Source organism: Coturnix japonica, chromosome 21 (assembly GCF_054131305.1).
Source record: "Coturnix japonica strain WE chromosome 21, WE-NBRP24, whole genome shotgun sequence".
Classification (NCBI taxonomy): domain Eukaryota; kingdom Metazoa; phylum Chordata; class Aves; order Galliformes; family Phasianidae; genus Coturnix; species Coturnix japonica.
The window spans coordinates 10,495,323-10,513,945 of NC_140683.1; the positions used below are offsets into that span (position 1 = coordinate 10,495,323).

General features: G+C 50.0%; 2 protein-coding genes across 5 annotated transcripts; both read left to right on the forward strand.

Annotated features, from left to right (window-relative positions):
* Positions 1-86: 86 nt before the first annotated feature.
* Positions 87-18,567, forward strand: LRSAM1 (leucine rich repeat and sterile alpha motif containing 1). Of its 4 annotated transcripts, none has more exons than XM_015878633.3 (25): positions 87-142; positions 722-891; positions 1,207-1,263; positions 1,560-1,604; positions 1,987-2,064; positions 2,514-2,582; positions 2,891-2,975; positions 3,354-3,475; positions 4,763-4,853; positions 5,412-5,542; positions 6,162-6,191; positions 6,450-6,572; positions 7,022-7,161; positions 7,278-7,322; positions 7,878-7,948; positions 8,282-8,381; positions 9,059-9,146; positions 9,714-9,788; positions 11,221-11,301; positions 12,683-12,778; positions 13,258-13,356; positions 13,818-13,949; positions 14,372-14,453; positions 14,709-14,857; positions 15,461-18,567. In XM_015878633.3, exons 2-25 carry the CDS (start codon positions 820-822, stop codon positions 15,584-15,586), a joined length of 2,187 nt encoding a protein of 728 aa, XP_015734119.1. In that variant the 5' UTR covers positions 87-142; positions 722-819; the 3' UTR covers positions 15,587-18,567. The 4 variants fall into 4 exon arrangements, with proteins under 4 accessions (XP_015734119.1, XP_085377676.1, XP_015734120.1 ...); XM_085521550.1 differs by having other exon boundaries at positions 87-138; positions 721-891; XM_015878634.3 differs by lacking the exon at positions 11,221-11,301.
* LOC146757472 (uncharacterized) lies at positions 17,073-18,567 on the forward strand. The gene has a single exon (XM_085521553.1). It carries the CDS (start codon positions 17,073-17,075, stop codon positions 17,874-17,876), a length of 804 nt encoding a protein of 267 aa, XP_085377679.1. The 3' UTR covers positions 17,877-18,567.
* Positions 18,568-18,623: the final 56 nt, after the last annotated feature.

Consider the following 18,623-nt stretch of genomic DNA (forward strand, 5'->3'; position numbering starts at 1 on the left):
CGCGAGATCTTGGCAGCTTGCGGGATCCGCCCTCCGCTCGCACGCAGAGAACTCTATGGTGCGAGCAGGGGGCGCTCTGACCGCTCGTCTCTATGGTTTGGAGGCCCCGAGGGGATGCGGGGCGTCATGACAGCGGGCGTCGGTGAGAGCGGCCGGGATGGGGCTGGGGGCTGGGGGGCTGCGGGACGCATTGCGGGGATGGGGGGACGATGCTGCCGCTTCTGTGGCCGTGCTGACACTGCGGGTCACTGATAGGAGCGGGGCGGGGGGTCTCGCTGTTCCTTATCCACGTCCCCCCTGTTCTGCCCTGCATCAATCCTGCCTGTTTCTCTTCCCCTGCCATCTCAAAATGAAGGATTGTCTCATTTCCAGCCCCAATTTACTCCCTGGTATTTCACAGCTGCTCGTTATTGTGACGGAGTTTATCGGTTTTGAGTCTGAGTATCTCGGTTTTGCCCCTGGTTCCTGCTTTCTGGACCCAGCTTTCTTAGTTCCCATCCTGCAGTGGATCCCGTGTTTTCCTGTGTGTGTCAGTGTGTGTCTTCATTTATCTCACACAGCACTGACAGGACGTTCCTCCTGTCCCAGTTGTTCATCAGTGCTCCCATGACTCACACTGACATTTCCGCTGTGCCGGTGTGTTGGTCTCAGCCTGTGTGTCCCAGCCAAAGGTCTAAACAAGGCTGTGATCCTTCTCTTCTTTTTCTGTCTCCCTTCTTAGAGCACAGTTCTGTAGTCCAGGTTCCTCTCACTCCAAGATCCACCTGCCTTCCTTTATGCTGATAGCCTGTGCCATTAAGAGCTGTAACACAACTCAAGATGCCGCTCTTCTTCCGTAAGAAGAAACCCAGTGAGGATGCTCAGAAGCGCCTTGAATACCAAATGTGCCTGGTAAGCAACACTGCTGTATCCTCTGTTGTCTGTACATAGTCCCAGATGCCTCGTTACTGATCTCATCCAGGTTAGCAGGTTGCCTTTCTAATATATTACTCCTGCCTTCCTGGTCTGTTCTTGCCCTTCCCTCCACACATCCCCTCTGTGCTACTTCCTTCCCTTTCCTCTCCTGTGGTTCCACATCACATCTTCCAGCCCACCCCACATTCAGGACCTCCCGTCCTTTCTCCTTCTTGCTACTTCCAGCAATACCCAATATGCAGCAAGGGCCCATTCATTCATGTTCTAACTCTGTGTATCTTCTCCTACCAGGCAAAAGAGGCTGGTGCTGATGATGTTCTTGACATATCCAAGTGTGAGCTGTTAGAGGTATGTTCTCTGGAACTTTCGATATTAGCTGACAGGTCTTATTTCTCAGTCTATTTGTTACCAAGCATCAGATTTAATATCATGTCTGTGAGCTCTGGGACAGAAATGGCCTTGTGCCTGGTCCACTTCTTTCTCTGTATGCATGTTCTCTGGCTTTCAGGGCTAAAGTATCTTAAGTATCATGTGCATTTGCATTAAAGTTAATTACTGAGACTTTAGAGGTGGGTATTGTAGAAGTGCTTAGAAAATATGGGATCTGGTGAAGTCTGATGTGACCGTTTGTAAATTGTTTTTAGGTTCCATACGGGGCCTTTGCAACTTGTAAAGTCTTGCAGAAAAAGGTAACGATACGATCCTGAAGTGGATAATTCTGTTATTGTGCATGAATGTGGCTGTTGTGTTTGAGATGGTTGTTTCTGGCTGTCTGTGATGCATGTGGCCATTTGGCAGGACTAACCTGTTGTGTGTGCTGTACTGCTGCTGTCATGAAATACGAGCTGATGATTTCTATCCTAACCTAATGAACGATATTTCTCATACAAAATAACTAAAAGTCTGTTTAATATTAAATATTTGACCTCTACAATTCATTTACTATTTTAGGTGACTGTGAATAAGATACAAAACTCTTTCACAACCTCTGCAATTAAGTCTTAGCAAAAGTCTTATTCTGGATCCTGGTGCCCCTTATGCTCACGTTTCAATGGGTTTTTCCCTCCTCAGGTGCTGATCATTCATACAAATAATCTCACATCTTTAGTTCCAAAGTCCTGTAGCCTCCTGAGTCTCATAACTGTGAAGGTAATTGTGACTTTTAACAGCCATTCTAACTGCATTCAAACACACTACCCCGAAAAATTCCTCCTGTCTGACTGTTGTTACCAAAAAGTGGTAACAAAACGTGACGGCTCCCCTTTGTAGGTTTACAAAACCTGGTGGATCACTTGAATGTGGGTGAGGCTGGTGATGGGGGCACCTGATGTTGGTCTTTCTATGGAGCAGTTCAGGCCTTAGACCCTGCAGAAAATATGTTTTTCTGCCAGGCTGATTTTCATGGAGATCATTTGTTCACTTGGCACGTCCAGTTTGGTGGGACAGTTCCTGTGGTGCCTCTCCTTTCCCTGGTCACCTGTTTAGCAGTGGACTCTGGAGTTTTCCATTGCTCAGTAATTCCATAATTCACAGCCTTTTGTTTTTGCACGATGATGTCTTTCCCCAACACTGTTTGATGACATTCGCTGCTCTTGCAGGTTCTAGATCTGCACGACAACCAGCTGGCATCGCTTCCTGCTGATATTGGTCAGCTGACATCTCTTCAGGTAAAGGATCTCCTGGATGCCAAGCGTCTGTAAATGGTGTATTAGGGAACAGCTCATACTGGCTTAAGACACTAAATGTCTTATTGCATTTCAGAGGGTCTGCTCTGCTTTGGGGTGCAGCTCTGGATGCATATCACTGGCAGATTATTAAGAACTCATTCTAAAAGCATTTTTGCTTTTATAGCCTAGAAAACTAATTTTAAATCACCCTTTCTGGGGCTGCAGAATAGTCCCAACAGCATAGATATGGAGAAAACCTGAGACTTGTGTAAAGGATATTTTGATTATCTTTTCTGTTAACATCTTAGGTCCTAAACCTTGAAAGGAATCTCTTAAAATGTCTTCCACAATCCATAGGGGATCTTGCCCAGCTCCAGATCCTCAACGTGAAAGGTATGACTTTGTTTCTTGTTGGTGCCGTGGGCAAAGCATCACTTGTTTTCTGGGTTGTGTTGAGCTGCATTAGTAATTATACCTCTTAACCAAGGCAGGCACCAAATGGTTTCCATTCTGAAGAACATAGGACAGACTTGAATTCAAATAGTTGGTAAGGCAAGGAAAGTCTAAGTAGAAAATAATTCCCCAAATTTCCCCAAGTTATCAGGAATAGTTACGTTTGGAATCTTAGTGCACCCCATGACAACCCCATCCCTCCAGCACAGTATAGAAAATAACTCACAGGAGGCTCTTACAAGTACAGATCGGTGTTCCAGGAGATGAGCTTCTGCTTCAGCAGTGCTATGTGCTTCTAAATGACTTTTCACTCCTTAGGCAACAAGCTGAGGGAGCTCCCTGCTACAGTGAGTGGTCTGAGGAGTCTGCGCACTCTGAACATCAGTGAGAACCTGCTGCAGGAGCTGCCAAGAGTGCTGGCTCACGTCCGTACACTGGAGGTATGCACCCAGCCTGCCCTGCCTGCCCTGTCCTCCCTGCTTGCTCAGTGATAATAAGTTCATCTTAAAAAGTGAATCTCTGGGGTTGGATGGCACTCACTGCAGGGGACTGTCGGTAGGGTATATGTCGTTCACAGTTTTGTGTATTCACCTGCTTTGGTCTTTTCTGATCACTTTTTGCCAAGGCGTAATCATGGCAAAAGTGATCTGTAGGGAATAAGCCTCTGGGTATTTTCAGCTGTGGCTGCTTCTGAGAGTCCAAACTGAGCCTATGGGCTCAATTTAACTCAGATTCTTTCCACTCAGGCTGGTTCTAACTGAGCAGATTGGATGTTTCTGATGAGGTTTTTGCTTCTGTTGCCTTAATAGCTCTCTGACTCATTGTCAGCCTCTGTAGGTTTCTGGCTCCCTGGAGAGCACGTTCAAAATGATACAAGCACCAGCATTTTGATGAGGATGTTCCTTTCTGGCTGCCAAATTTGGCAGTACCAAACTGTGTGAGCGTCAGACAACGGAGCTGACTCAGACACCAGCATTGAGGACAGAAATAAATGCTGTCCTGTCCTAAGGACTCAGCTTTAGGCTTCTCTTCTGTTATAGGCAGATCTCTGAGAGGGGAAACTTGTGCAGTTTGCTCCCTTGTGTTTGGTGAAGTGGTTCCTTTCTGGGCCTTCCTGCTAAGTCATCCTCAGTGGGAGGCAACGTACCCTTTTGTATGGGAAATTGGTAATCACAGCCTGAACCTCTGATTAATCAGCTGAGGCAAGTGTCAGGTCAGCTATGGGAGCACAGGTGAGGGTAATTCAGCTGTGCTCCCAGAACAGGTGGAGCTTGACTCTACCTCTTCTAGACCTCATTTAAGGGCTGACCTCCACTAAGGCAGCATCTCTCTTGGAGATTGCTCCTTGGTGGAGATTGCCTCAGCACTTCCCAGTGAAGGTGTCCATATTGGTGAGTTTTTCCTTATAAATAACCTTTTGAATATTTGTTACCATTTTTGTATCATTTCACCTTTGTATTTGCTGTTCCTTCCATGCGTCATGTTTAAGGGCTCCAACATACAGCAATGTCTGTAATTGAGAAGTGCTTTGTCCTTAAAGACAAAATGCACCTGTCTATGTGAGGGGGTTATTCTGCTGAGGGACCAGCTTAGAAGTTCCTAAATAAGGCACAGCAGAGTCACCACATCTCTGAAAGTTGTCAGACACCCAGCAAAAGTAATTTACCTTTAATGTATTTCCCTTTTAATGATATTTAACTTGGAGCTCTGTGTGTTCTGTTTTGGAGACGCTGACTCTGGATGCATCTTCCATGACCTACCCATCAGCTGATATTTGCAGTGCAGGTACAGAGTCCATTCAGCAGTTCCTCTGCAAAGGTAAGTGAGAAGAGTCTGTGGATGCTGGTGAGAACTTGTGGGGCTGTGTTGTGCTCTATCAAGGTGCTACAAGCTTGTTCAAAGGCTGTATTTACAAAGGGCAAACATGAGGGAAGTTCTGCTTCAGGTGGTTTCTGATGCTCTGCACACAGGGCAGGCAGGTCAGGAAGTTACGTGTCACACAGCAACATAGGAGTCCTTCCTTGAAGGTTGCTTCTCACTGTCAAACTGAAATCTAGAATCTTTTTGTTAAGACATTGGAACAGCTGGATCAGCCTGTTTTTGGAGGGCATCCTCTCCTATGATTTCAGAAATGGGAGCAGCACTCTCGGCTCCTCTGCTTCCTCCTGAGCTTTACTCATCTTCCTGGTGGGAATAGGATGGCACTCTCTCTTCTCACAGCTTCTCATTGCAAGACCTGTATTAGGTCTTATACCATCTATGCTTGGAGGGAGCGAGCACAGTTGGGAGCTGTCTCACACATAGGCCAGCCTTCAGCCACGCTGCCAGGAGGTCTTAAGGCACCAAATGTCTTGTTTTGCATCTGATCTCTTCCAGAGTGTGGAATTGCATACTACCCTCCCACACAGTATGTGCTCCCTGCGCTGGAGAGGGATGGAGGAGAAACAACAGTGGATGGGGTGGACAGGACAGTGCACAAATACTTGGAGGAGGAGAGCAAGTGGCAGGTGAGGCTCTGCTGCATGTGAAGCTGTGTGCAGTTTTGGATTTGTCTTGCAGCTGATCCAGCAGATCTGACAGCTCTTTGCACATCATTCCTCATCACTGGGAATAGCGTTGTCATGTCTGACTCCTAGAAAATAAGTTGTAGAGAAATGCCTCCATCCTTGGAGAGTTTCATAACTTGGCAGGACAAGGAGCAATCTGATCTGAGTTTGACTTTAGAGCTGTTGTGAGCAGGAGGTTGGAGCGCAGACCTCCAGAGATCTCCAGTTTTTCTATGATTGTGCATATTTCTGAGATAAATTAGTTTTGATCATTATCCTGAATACAGCAGTGCAGAAAACACACAGTAATTTGCAGCCAAGTGCTGGATGTTTCCAGCCCTACCTGGGAAAGGTGGGGCCAGGCCTGTAATTATTACAAGTGATGTTAATTCTTGTGCTGTCTGGCAACATTTTTCTGGCCTTGGATAAACATGAATGACTGGACTTTGGGGATATATTAATCTTAATGTGCCTTTGGTTGACAGGTTTACCCAGTTAAGGGGAGGTATAATGTGTGCTAATGATAACTACAGAAAATTGCTCCTAGAAGTAAATATCTCCTCATACTTTTATTTTTCAGAACAAATTCTCGGACTATGAGAAGAGGAAGGTGAGGGCGAACCCTGCCAATGCTTTGGCTGGAAAGTAGGACCACCTCTGTGTCTTCTGCCTCTCAGTTTTTGGTTTCCTAAGGACAGAACATTTCCATCCCCTAGTAAAGCCTCCTGGCTAGTCAAAGCCTTTTGGCTTGCTCCCCTGTAGCTGTGGGGATTAATGTGCCTTGTTTTGCATTGCCAGAATTTGTTCTGGTTTGAGAAGGAGCAGAGCCAGCACTGCTGATTCCTGGCATTCATCTTTTTCTTCTCAGGAAAAAAAAATGCAGGAGAAGCTTGAATTTGAGCGGCGCTTGAACATGGGGCAAAGAGAGCACGCATTGCTTGTTCAGCAGGTCAGCAATCAGAAGGATGAGATCCTGCAGACAGTAAGAGAGGTAGGTCTCACTGGGCAAGAGCTCCAATCCCTCCTCACTTGCAGAGCAGGGCTGTGCCTGCTGCTTCCCTTCTAGAGACAGCACCTCACTCACTACACTGTGTTTTGCTTCTGCTTTCTCTCTTGGGGTCATTAGGGACACTGTAACACATACAGTATATTGGCAGGTGGGAGCAGTGCTGTTTTGATTGTACAGATTGGAGCACTTTTTCATCTTTCCCATCTGTAATTGCTTGACTTTGCAGATTCTCACCTTCTCCTTGGAAGCACTTCGGAGTGATTCCTCTTTATGTTTAGGCTGCCCCATCTCATGAGAATTCTCCTTTTTGTAACATATCCCAGGAGCTGCCTGGGTCACTGCAACCAAACCCTCCATGACCTGGCCCTGTACAAGGCACTACCTTTCCTAAACTGACTGTTTTTTCCTTTGGTTCTTTAATCTTCGCCCAGGATCAGATGAGGCTGGAGGAAGGCCTGACAAAGCACCAGCGCCATTTGGAGGAGGAGCGCCTGAAACTGCTGCAGCAGCTGAAACAAGCGGAGCAAGGCATTGCCAGCCGTATCCAGAAGCTGATAGAGGACAATCAGAGGTGAGGCAGTCCCAGGGCATCCTGCACTGAGCTCTGTCTGCTGGGGGCTCATGTCAATGCTCTGAACTGTTCGTTTTGGCCTCTCTGAGAAAACCTTCTGTTTTATATTTATGTAGGCAGAAGCAAAGGTCAGACATTCTGAAATCCTTGGAGAATGAGAGGTGAGTAACATTGAAATGAGTTCTTTAAGAGAACAGCTTTGGGATCCTCAGTTCTGAGCCCCCAATTTGAATCTATGTTAAGTCAGGGGGATCATTCTCTTATTTACTGACCAAAGGATTTCCTGCTGCTTTTACTGCAGCAGCTGATTCTGGTCACTTGGAAGCAAGACAGATGTACTTGGTTTTACCCAATCTGGCAGACCCTGTGGGTTGGTGATTGTACCTCCTTTTCATCTGCTTTTAGAGGCAGTGCTCACTGCAGTCAGCTTTAAAGTGCTCCTCACACTTCAAGAGAAGGAAGCTGCCTTCCCAGACCCTTGTTAAGTCTTCTGGGTTGAACATCCCATTGTAAGAAGCAATTGTTCCCATGGGTTTGAGGAAAATTTGATTTGTCAATAGACTTTCCAAGAAATTGCTGCAACTTTTTGAGTCTCTGCTGAGCACGTGGCTTTCCTGCACAGGCTGCTTGATGAATCTGCCCCTCTGAGCTGAGTGAGCAGCTGAGATAGTGCTTCTTTGAAGGAGTGGCTGACTTTATTCTTGTTTGCTTGCTAGAATAAGGATGGAGCAGCTGATGGCAATCACACAGGAGGAGACAGAGAATCTGCGCAGAAGGGAAGTGGCCTGTAAGTGCAAATAACTGTTTGGGATGGTAGGTAAGACCTGGTTCCTTTGGAGGTACAGCAGTACAGACAGGGCTGTAGCCCTGATTTTGCTTCTCCAAACACTGAAGGGATGCAAGCAGGGTGGGATTTATTTACATGGTTTTCCAATAAATAACCACAGTTTTTGTAGCTGAATGGATCCCCTCTTAAAGGAATGAAATGGGAAAAATGAGAACAGGTTGAAATGAGAGGAAAGACGCTGTTATTTGCAAGTTACTGTAGCAGCAGTGGCAGATTAGTGTCTGTTCCAGAGACAAGTTCCTGTTAGAGACTGACAGCACTTCTGTCTCCTAGCTGCCATGCAACAAATGCTGGCTGAGAGCTACAAGAACAAGCTCATCCAAATGAACAATGAATCTCGTCGACAAGACCTTGTCAGCCAGGCCTGCTCCAGGTACGCTGGGAGATCTCTGGGGCTGGAGATGCTGTTGTTGTAAAGTTCCTTCCTTGCCAGCAGTCTCTGGTGTAATTCCCATATCAACAGCCAGGGATTTCTGCAGCTGCTGGGATGCAGCAGGACAGCTCAGTGTGAAACATTGAAAAAACATGGTTAAATGAACCACCTTTTAAGAATATGAAATGTTAATCATACTTAGAACTAACTGTCACATTTTTACACCGTTTATTTGACCTTATTACATCCTGCTAAGTACAGAGGATGAAATTAAACTGATCTCTTTGCTATTTGGTCAGCCATTGTCAAAGTGTAGCACAGAGCCTCTTAGGACTGTCTAGTTGTGTCTCTTTATCCATTGCATTGAAAAGCTTCTAATGGAGAAGATAATAGTTACGATGCAGCTCTTTTTATTTACCAGGATATGAGAAGTTTAATCTGGAATTAACAGAATTAACGTTGTGCACCCCTGCTCTGCCCAACAGAGGGCAGTGGGTAGACACAGTCCTGTCTGCAAGCACAGGGAATACATGACCCCCCTGTCTGGACTTTCATTGGCACAGCTTTTCCAGTGCACAGCACTGATGTGCAAATTCATCACCTGAGCAGTTTGCTGGGGCAGCCACAGCCCCTGTTTGGATTTGCAGTAGCTCCCTGACTAATATGTTTTCTTGCAGCCTGGCTGAGATGGATGAGAAGTTCCAGCAAATCCTGGCTTGGCAACAGATGGATCAGAACAAAGCTGTTAGTCAGATCTTGCAGCAGGTAGGCAAGAGAGCAGATTGCATGGAGGGAGAGACCAAAGATAGGCAGCAGGATTCAGAAGCAGAGTTGAGAGTGACAGGGATGGGAGCAGTGTTTGCAGGGCTGGGCTGTCTGCAAGAATTGTTTTATAGAACACTGTTGTTTAACTTGGGGACAAGTGTTCTAATAAACTGGTGTTCTAATAAACCTGCTGTGGTATCTGAGGGAGAAACGTGTTTATACTTTAACTAAACAGCAACTTCTCATAAAGGACAGCAGCACAGACCGTGGGAAGCAAAAATGGTGTGATGATTAATGTGGAGGATGGAGGTGGGGTTCACATACAGCACCCAACACGTTTGAAGAACATGACTGTAACTTCTGTTGTTCTGTAAGGAGGGTTTTACCTTCTGGTCAGAGATCTTCACCTTTTAGTGAGGTCTGAGTCATGTTGTAATGTGGACACTGTTCATGCAGAGTTAGCACTGCTCATTTGCACTTGAGCTACTGCAAGGCAGCAGGGTTTCTTTAGGCCGTTCACATCCACATGAACAATCTGCACTGAGCAGGATGTTGTCTGTCCCTTAGAGTGAGATGCAGAAAGCTGCCTTTGAAGCTCTCCAAGTGAAGAAGGATCTTATGCACAGACAGATCAGGAACCAGGTGAGTCAGCAACACAGGAAAGAGCAACCAGCCCCTCATCGTCTGCTGAGACCCTTCTGAGGAAGATCAAAGTGCTGTGAGCACAGAGCAGGAAGGAAATGGCGAGCTCTTGTATTGCTGAGAGCTCTGTAACAAAACAGTGTGGGATAAACTATGGTCTACCAGTACCAGAGGAGAGACTATAAAGGCAGATTTTAGGTTTGTGGAGTTAGTAGGACTGCCATTGCTTTGGTCATCTCAAAACTGCTGTGGGTGAAACACTGGAGAGCAGTCAGTAGAGGACAGACCTGCATTGGCTCTGTGGGGGTGGTCTGCAACTGCAGTTACAGTTTCCTTCAGACTTCCTCGGTAGGACTGTTGTCTCCATGAGTCCGCTGTATCTCCATCTAGCACACTGTAACTGCACCATAAGTTCACCTTTCCCATTCTCAGCCTGCCTTTCTGAGCAGTGTTCTGCAAAAGGTGAGGCAAAATAGTCAGGGGAAGAGCAAGAGCTGCTGGGGAGGTCGCAGTGATTGAGGTGAGGAGGTGGGTAGCTGGTTTATGACACTTCCAGTTGCTTCCCTCTCCTGATCTGACACTAGGAGAAAAGTCTCAAGTCTGGAGCTGGCAGATGAGCTCAAGAGCTTTGATATATTCAGTCACTTCATGACCAATCTTTGCACTGTACTTAAAGCCTATGGATTTTGCATGGACAATCCAGAAGATGAACCTAACAGCCTTCCATTGCCTGAGATCAGTGGGAGCCCAGCAGTTTGTTTGCTCTTGCTTTGTAAACAAAGGGAGTTTGTTTCTTGATACCTAGGCTGGGCCTTTTGCTATTGAAACCCATCCCAACAGCATCCTGCAGGGCAGGGGCTGTAGGTTCTGCCTGCACAAAGCCTCGGTGTCAGCAGCAATTTGGTGGTAGGTGGCACACAGGAAGCAGCGTGGCCTGGGGTGAACAGATAACCAGGCTGGTAGGGGAGCTGGGCTCTTCTTGGCTTTGCTGTGGGATCTTGGGCAGCTCACTTCACCTCTCTGTGTCTCAGTTACCCTGACTGAAAGAGCACGTATCACGGTGGGAACTGCTGAAGCATTTGGGATCCATGACTGAGCTCCCAGCCCATCTGCAGTTTGAACACTGGTGCTAAGAGGATTTTGATAACGCTTTCCAGAGTGGCTGCAGGGTTTGGTTGAACAAAGTGATTGCACTGTGCTTCTAGACTTGAACAGGAGGTGTTTAGTGCATAGATTGGGAGGCAGTTCTTCAGGCATGAGACAAAGAGCAGCCCTAGAGATGTGTCATGGAAGGGCACGAACATGGTCCCAAACTTATGGGCAGCTCTGCAGCGTTGTCCCTCCAAGGCCAGTAGTTAGACCTCATTTTGAAAGAGTGTAAATCAAAATCATTTCCAATGTCAGTAAAAAAAATGTTTCATCTTCTGTTTAGATTAAATTAATAGAAACAGAGTTATTGCAGCTGACACAGCTGGAGTTAAAGAGGCAAGAACTGGACACAGAGACGCTGCAGGTATGTAGGGCTCTGGGACTGCCCCACCACCCTCTCTCTGCTCTGGGATTGCAAAAGCTTCACTTGCTTCTCTGGCTTCTTGCAGTTTCCACGTGGTTTTGTGCTTAGTCAGAGGGTACTTAACCCACTAAAAATACCTCTTTGTCATGGGAATGTGGGAACACTGCTGCTGCTTTTAAACTTCTTGATGAACTGCAGGAAAGAGAGATTAACCTGGTCTCCATACCGGTGGGCAGTTGTAGGTTTGCTGGGTGGGGAAGGATTTTGGATCCAGTTGTTGGCTGTCCCAGAAAATCCCTGCTGAGCATCCCGTGTCTTCTCACATAGTTGTGTTTGGTTTTAAATACCCAACAATAGTGGCTGCCGGCTCTTCTCCTTCATTTTAGGCCCTGACTCATAGACTCTTCCACCCCACCATCCCACTGTTCAATGGGTTGATTTCATCAGCAGTCTCACTTTGAGAAAGCTCACATTTGGCTTAAGCACTGTGGCTTTAAATGTTGTGGGTGCACCTTTGCATCACTTTTTGCATCACTTTTTGCCTTGTGTGCACTGTTTTCCAGTTTAGGTCACCTCTTTGGTCAGCCCAAGAAAATGAGGATGTCTTCCAGTCCCCATCTGTGTCTGTTGGGGCACAGTGTGTTTGCAGCTGCACCACTGCACACCAGGAGAGCAGAACTGAGACAGCTTTGTCTGTCTGCATCCCCTCTGCAGCCCAAAATTCCTGCTGCCATTAAGGCCTTATTGCTCAGGCAGTGCCCACAAAGTGCTTTGGCAGAAGTGATCCTGCAGTCACCTTTGATGCCCACTGTGCAGCAGATGGTTGTTCCTCCCATAAGATACAGGTGCTTTAGTATTGGGCTTGGTGAATCACAGGAAAGCAGGAACAACAACAAAGCCTGAGAAAGGGAGGTGTTTGCACCAGTTACTTTTTGCAAGGTTGATTTGAGAGAGACCAGTGCTGACAGGGTGCCCACAGCTGCTGCTGGTTGCTCCTTTGCATGTCTGCAGGTCCTAGAAGTAGTTTGAGGTGGTTCTTCATTAGGGAGGACAGCAAACACTTCTGATGCCACTGAGTGAACCTTTAGTGCAGTGATGAGGAGCTGCTGCAGGGCACCACGGTCTGGGGCTGCCCCAAGTGTGCTGAGGATTGGCACCACTGGTGAATGGTCAGTGCAGGACCAAAAGGAATAGGCTTGCTATGCCAAAGAGAGGATTGAGGCCCTCTGCTCAGCTGTGCTGTAGGGCCCACACAGCACAGGACTTGAACATTTGCTGTGACTGTCTGGGTATGTGGTAAGTGCTTTGCTGGAAATCAGGGCAGGGGTTTCCTGCAGACCTGTGGTCTGGAAAAATGGATGCCAGGGTCCTTTTGTTGCAGGGGATGATCATGGAGCAACGCCAAGCACTTGGTTACCTGCTGCAGCAGCTGCTCAAAGAGAAGAAGCAAAGGGAAGAAGAACTGCAACAAATACTGGTAATGAAGGGCCCCAATTCTGGGCTGTAGATGAGGAAGCACGAAGGATGTCTGCAGGGAGAGAATCCATAAGGATAAAGAAGAGAAGGGAGGGACTTAGAGTGGTTGTGTCCAGACTCAGACATCACAAGGTGCTGATGTAAGCTCTTGGGACAGGGTCATCTGGAATGTGCCCTGCTTCCCCCTCCTGGGGGTGATCATTCTGATTTCTGGGGAGATCACAGGAGAGAATGAGCACAATCCTACTGGGTCTGCATGTGCCTTGTAATTCTGGACACCTCTAGACTCTCCTGAGCTTCAGAAGGCTGGGCTTCAGTACATGGGGCAGAGTGAGCAGAGTTCTGGGATGTGGGGATCAAAGTGGGACCAGCCCTACACAGCCAGGCTGCTGATTTCCCCTTACACATACAGTTCAGGCTGCTCTAAATAACACCTGCTACGTTATCTTGGGCTGTTGAGTGAATGAGTTTGTTTTTCAGTTGGAAATGGAAGCAAAGAGCGAAACCAAACAGGAGAACTATTGGCTGATCCAGTACCAGCGCCTGCTGAACCAGAAGCCGCTCTCCCTGAAGCTCCAGGTTGCTGCTGTGTTTTATGCTTCCACTGTTGTGCACACAACAAAATGCTCTGCTTGACAGGCGCACAGGAAGGGTAACGTTCTGTTTGCTTGGCTGCCTTGTGCTCTGCAGTTCTGGGCCAGGACTTTGTGCTATGAAAGCAGCTGCAGGGCAGCCCCAGAGAGATTGCTGTGAGCTCCAGCTGTGCTGTGTTATATCAGCTCAGGTTGGCAGAGCAGGTGCTGCTGCAGCCATCAGCTGCCAAAACTGCTGTGTTTCATTCTTTAAAACCAAGATGTTTTGAATTTCACTCCTAAAGTATTTGTAGCTGGGCTCCTCTGGCTGTTTGGCTTCTGAGTTTTAGTGTCTTCATGGAAATGCATCTAGAATGGCTTTGCTCCTGAGATCAGGACTATGCACAGCAGTGTGTCACACACCTTTTCTCCAGCCTGAAGTCTGAGAGCTCGCCTTGTGTTTTGCAGGAGGAGGGTTTGGAGAAGCAGCTGGTGAACCTTTTAACCGAGCTGTCAGCTGAACACTATGTGCCTGTCTTTGCACACCATCGGATTTCCTTGGGAGTGCTCAGCACCATGACCGCCAGTGACCTGGAAAAGGTACAAGGCAGCAGATAAGCAGTACAGGGCAGCGCTGCTGCTGACCCTGCCAAGCTGTGGCTGTGCCCACAGCAGGTCTTGCAGGACAGAGCACTGGTGGTCCTGGTGTGCCATGTCTGTGCAGGGGGAAGTGCTGATGCTGCTCTGTGCCCTGTCCAAGCAGGTGACAGCTTTCCCACAGCACCTGCAGTGAGCTGTAACTTAGCCCTGCCTTTCAATGTCCCTCAGATGAGCTTTGTAGCTCAGCAGGGGTCACATAGGAATTCCTTCATTCCAGCTCTGATGGAGATTCTTCCCTTGACATGAACAGGTCTCACCAGCATGGCCAAAGAGTTGGCACTGTTCTCTTGGAGGTGTTTCCTTTCTCAGTCCCCTCTGTGCTTTATCACCTGAGTGCTGACAGATCTCCTTTTGCACTGCAGATGGGCATTGCAGAGACTGGCCTGCAGCGTGCCATCCTCAGACGGGCACAGGAGATCCTGGCTGTGGCAAAGACAATCCCAGGTACCAGCAGTTCTTTCCTACCTGCTCCTTGACACACTGTGTGCCAGCAGTGGGTAACCGAGCCTTGAATGGGGAGATCTGTAGGGCCAGATGCCTGCCTAGGGGGAGTACGGCTGTTTGTGTGCCCATGGGAGAGGCAAGGAGTGCTGCACTGTCAGCACTCTCAGCACTGAGCTCCCATGGACGAGCAGCTGCTCTTGGGTGGGTGGGAGATCAAAGCTCTCCTTGAGCTCAGACCTCTGCTTGTGGTTGCAGAGCTGCTGAGGACGGTGGACACCGAGGTCCCTGCAGCCACACAGCCCAGTGCCCCTGAGGAGGAGACCCCGAGTTCTGTGGTCCCCACTGCTCCCCCGCTGCAATGGGATGAGAAGAAGTCAGAGTGCGTTGTCTGCATGGAGCAGGAGGTGAGAACCAGCGTGTGTGCTGCCAAGTGTATTGTCAGAATAGTACAAGTGTATAGTTGTATTTACAGAGCAAATAGCCAGAGGGTATCTAAGAAAAGACTCACCAGTGCTGAGTCTCCTCAGTCGAGATGGGTGCTCACCAGTGTTGAGGCTCACCACCAAACTCCAGACAGGAGCAACGTCCAGACAGAGATGCTGCCTTAGTGGTGGTCAGCCCTTAAATGGGATCTAGGAGAGCTGGAGTTGAGCTTCACCCCTCTGGGGAGCAGAGCTGAATTACCTCCACCTGTGCTCCCACAGCTGACTCGTCACTTGCCTCAGATGGTTAATCAGAGGTTCGGGCTGTGATCAACAGTTTCCCTTACACAGAGCAGGGCTGATTGAGGGCCAGCTGGACGTGGCAGTGTGCAGTGCTCCTCCTCAGGCCTGTTTCACTGTGCATTCCTTGCACAGCACAGGGGCTCTGCTGGCACTGTCTTCCACTCTGAAAGCTGTAGGTGTTGCCCATCATCTCCAGCTTCCTCCTGTGCTTTGTCTAAGGGTGGTGGTGCTGAGGTTATGGTACAGCAGCACTGTTCACATCTTCTGCTCTCTCTCTTACAGGCCCAGATGATTTTCCTGCCCTGTGGCCACGTGTGCTGCTGTCAGACCTGCTGCAAGAGGCTGCAGACCTGTCCCCTGTGCCGCAGGGACATCGCACAGCACGTCCGCATCTTCTACAGCAGCTAAGCAGGCTGGAGGAAGGCATGGCTGTACAGCACCACCCTCATTGCTCCATCCAGGGCAAGGCTCTTCTATCAGTATTAAATACACTCACACAGCATGACCAGCGCTGCCCTCTCCCTGCACGCAGCCCTGGCTGGCTGCTGGCTGCACTCAGGGCTCTCAGCAGCCCTCCACCTTCCTGGTGGATTTCCAGCCTTTGCCTTGGGTTCCTTTTTCAACTGCATCCACTATCCAGCCTGTTTGCCCAGCCTGGGAGCACTGGCTGATGGCACTGTGTGTACTGGTGCTTGCTGTTCTTTGGCTGTGTATTTGCCATAGGAATTGCCTGTTGCTCAGCAGGGCCGCAGTTAGTGCCCTTGCTTCTGAAGCCACTGGGACCCTGCAGCTGCTCTGTTGTGGCCATGGCACTGCCATTCTTCTCCTCCAGGAGGACACGGCTGGGACTTGTTATGCTCTGGGAGGCTGAGAGTGCCTTGCTTATGTGCTGTTGGCCATAGGTGCTCTGGCCAGAAGCCGTTCCTCACTGGGACGTGTTGTGTGGGGGAAGTGTTCCTGTCCCAGAGTGCCAGCTCTGCCTCTCGTACGTGTGCTGGCGTCTGGGTTGTTCCCCATTGTCATTAATAAGTAACGATCCCAGTGGGGCTTTTAATCTCTTGACCTTATCACAGAGATAAGTCTTGTCCTACTGCAGCCCTTTCCCCCAGGAGAAGCTATTAAAGACAGCTGGTTCCTGCTGGTTGGTCCCTTTTTATTGCCCCCTGCCTGGCTGTCCCAGCAGCTCCTCCTCTTGGCCCAGATAAAGACATGGAAGAACGTGAGGCTTTTAATGCAGCATTGATGACTTGCAGGCAGATGGAGACCTCAGGGACCTGTGCTGCCATCATGTTGTTTGCTGGGGCTGGCATTTAGCCTTTAGGGCACGGTGCAGAGGGGCTCAGACTTGCATCCCCCTCACCTGGCAGGGCGTGCAGGTCTCAGCATCTGGTGGGGATCCAGCTGGTCGGGCTGCAGGAGGGCTGGCAGCTCCCAGCACTGCTCTCCTGTTGCCAGGGCCCTGCAGGGAGGAGTGTATCACAGCTGATCTCATCGAGGTGCCAGTGGCTGCCGGCTGACTCCGGTGTTCCCAGCATGGTGGTAATGAGTGACAGGCCCTCGGGCAAGGTCCACAGCCTGTCTGTAACACACTGTGCCAGGAAAGCCGAGGGCAGGAGGCACAGACAGGGCTGAGCTGCCCCTCATCCCCAGGGGCTGCCCCCACTCAGCTGCATGGGGGGATGCAGTGATTGCCAGGGCAGCACCCGGTGCTGTGAGCAACGAGCCCCAGGTCAGGAGTGATGCTGAGCACTGCCAGCCTCTGGGCTGGGCAGCAAAGTGACAAGACCAACACGTTGTGCTGAGGAAATACTTTGAATATCGTGGCTCCGTAAAGGGAAAGAAGGAAAAAATCATTTTGTTTTGTGGACTAGGGCAGATAAGGCATCACGTGGTCATGCACTGGGGTTGGTCATCCATCCATTACACACCACTGGTGGCAGTGCTGGCTCTGTCTCCTGCTTTCGGGGCCACTGGGGCACCTGGAGCGTCATGGCAGCCCTGGGCAGTGGAAGGAGGAGCCGGACCGGCACCACAGGCTGAAGTTCAGCCTCCGCCTTCCAGGGCACGGCCTCCATCTGCCTGTAGCCTTCAAAAGCACCAGCAGCCGCGTGGCAGCGCTGGGAGCAGCATGGCAGCAGGGCTGGAGAGCACCGGGGAGTGCGGGATCTGCTATGAGGCGTATCGGGGCGTCAGGGGCAGCCGGGCACCACAGCAGCTGCCCTGCAGCCATTCCCTCTGCCAGAACTGCCTGCACAAACTGGTGTGCCGTGCCGCCACCGTGGCCTTCATCAGCTGCCCCTTCTGCAGGATGGTGACGCTGGTGCCCGAGATGGCTGCGGGTGGCCGAGGGATGACAGCAGTCCCAGGGACCCTGCACCGAGCCCAGCTCACAGCTGGGGAGGAGGAGGAAGAGAATGAAGGCAGCGCTGCCCGTCGGGCCTCGGGGCACTCCATGGCCATGGATGTGGCATGTGCGGCCCACGCTCCCATCTTTACGGTGAGCAGCATGGTGGCCCCCTGCAGCATCCGCCGCAGCCCCGAGGCACCGGGAGCCTTCGTGCTGGGGCTGCCGGGGCGGGGGCTGCTGCTGGACTCACAGCCACCACTCACCTCCGTGGAGAACCTGCGCCTGGGCTTCGCCGCCGGCATCCTCATCCTCATCGTCGCCACCTTCTTCCTGCTCGTCTTCCTCAAGTAACGACAGGGCTCAGGGCCGGCACTGCGGCCACAACCATCCCCTGCTGGGCCCGGCTCACCTCCAGGCAGCCCAGACCCACAGCTGGGTCAGGAACTTGGGCTCAGCCCCAGTGCACACATCGGATCGTGGTGAGGTGGGGAGAGGACGGGGGCTCTGCTTCACAGAGGATCAGCCCCACAGTGATGGGAGTCGTGGTGCACTCAGCCATGGCTATGCGGCACCAACATGGGCATCAGACTTACTAAAAATTAACAGATTCCAGTGCTTTCTTTGACCCCCTGGGACCTGGCTGTGCTCACGCTGCATTTATGACCTTCCCTGAGCCTCCAGCCATCCCAGCAGCAGGAGTCACAGCACCCTGGAAGATTCCTTGGGCTGCATCCATCTGGGATCCAGAAGGGCCATGGGCAGCAGGGGCTGCAGTGTGCTGAGGGTGATGGATGGGGAACTGCAGTACTTTGGTGCACTGCAGGGGTCAGAGATGGGCACCATCCATCCCACACAGCTGTGAGGACCAGAGGAGGGGGGATGGGAAAGGTTGGGGCTGTTTTTCTGGTGGTGAAATGTTGTTAAAAAGCAACTTTCTGTGCTTTCTCCCTGTGGTGCTCAGAGCAGAGTCATGGCTACAGCTCTGGCTGCAGGCACAGGGAAGGGGCAGCTGGGAAGGACATTAAAAATGTACATTGGTCCAGCATTGTCTCCAGTCATTTTTCCATGCACCTGAGACAGAGCTCTGCAGCAAAGGGG

What these genes read in the sequence shown, in the direction of transcription:
- LOC146757472 (XM_085521553.1), top strand. Translation starts at nt 17,073, where the DNA reads ATGCACTGGGGTTGGTCATCCATCCATTACACACCACTGGTGGCAGTG.
- LRSAM1 (XM_015878633.3), top strand. Translation starts at nt 820, where the DNA reads ATGCCGCTCTTCTTCCGTAAGAAGAAACCCAGTGAGGATGCTCAGAAG. An exon ending in TTGAATACCAAATGTGCCTG is followed by an intron (nt 892 to 1,206) that starts GTAAGCAACACT and finishes TTCTCCTACCAG; the next exon opens with GCAAAAGAGGCTGGTGCTGA. An exon ending in TCAGCAGTTCCTCTGCAAAG is followed by an intron (nt 4,854 to 5,411) that starts GTAAGTGAGAAG and finishes GATCTCTTCCAG; the next exon opens with AGTGTGGAATTGCATACTAC.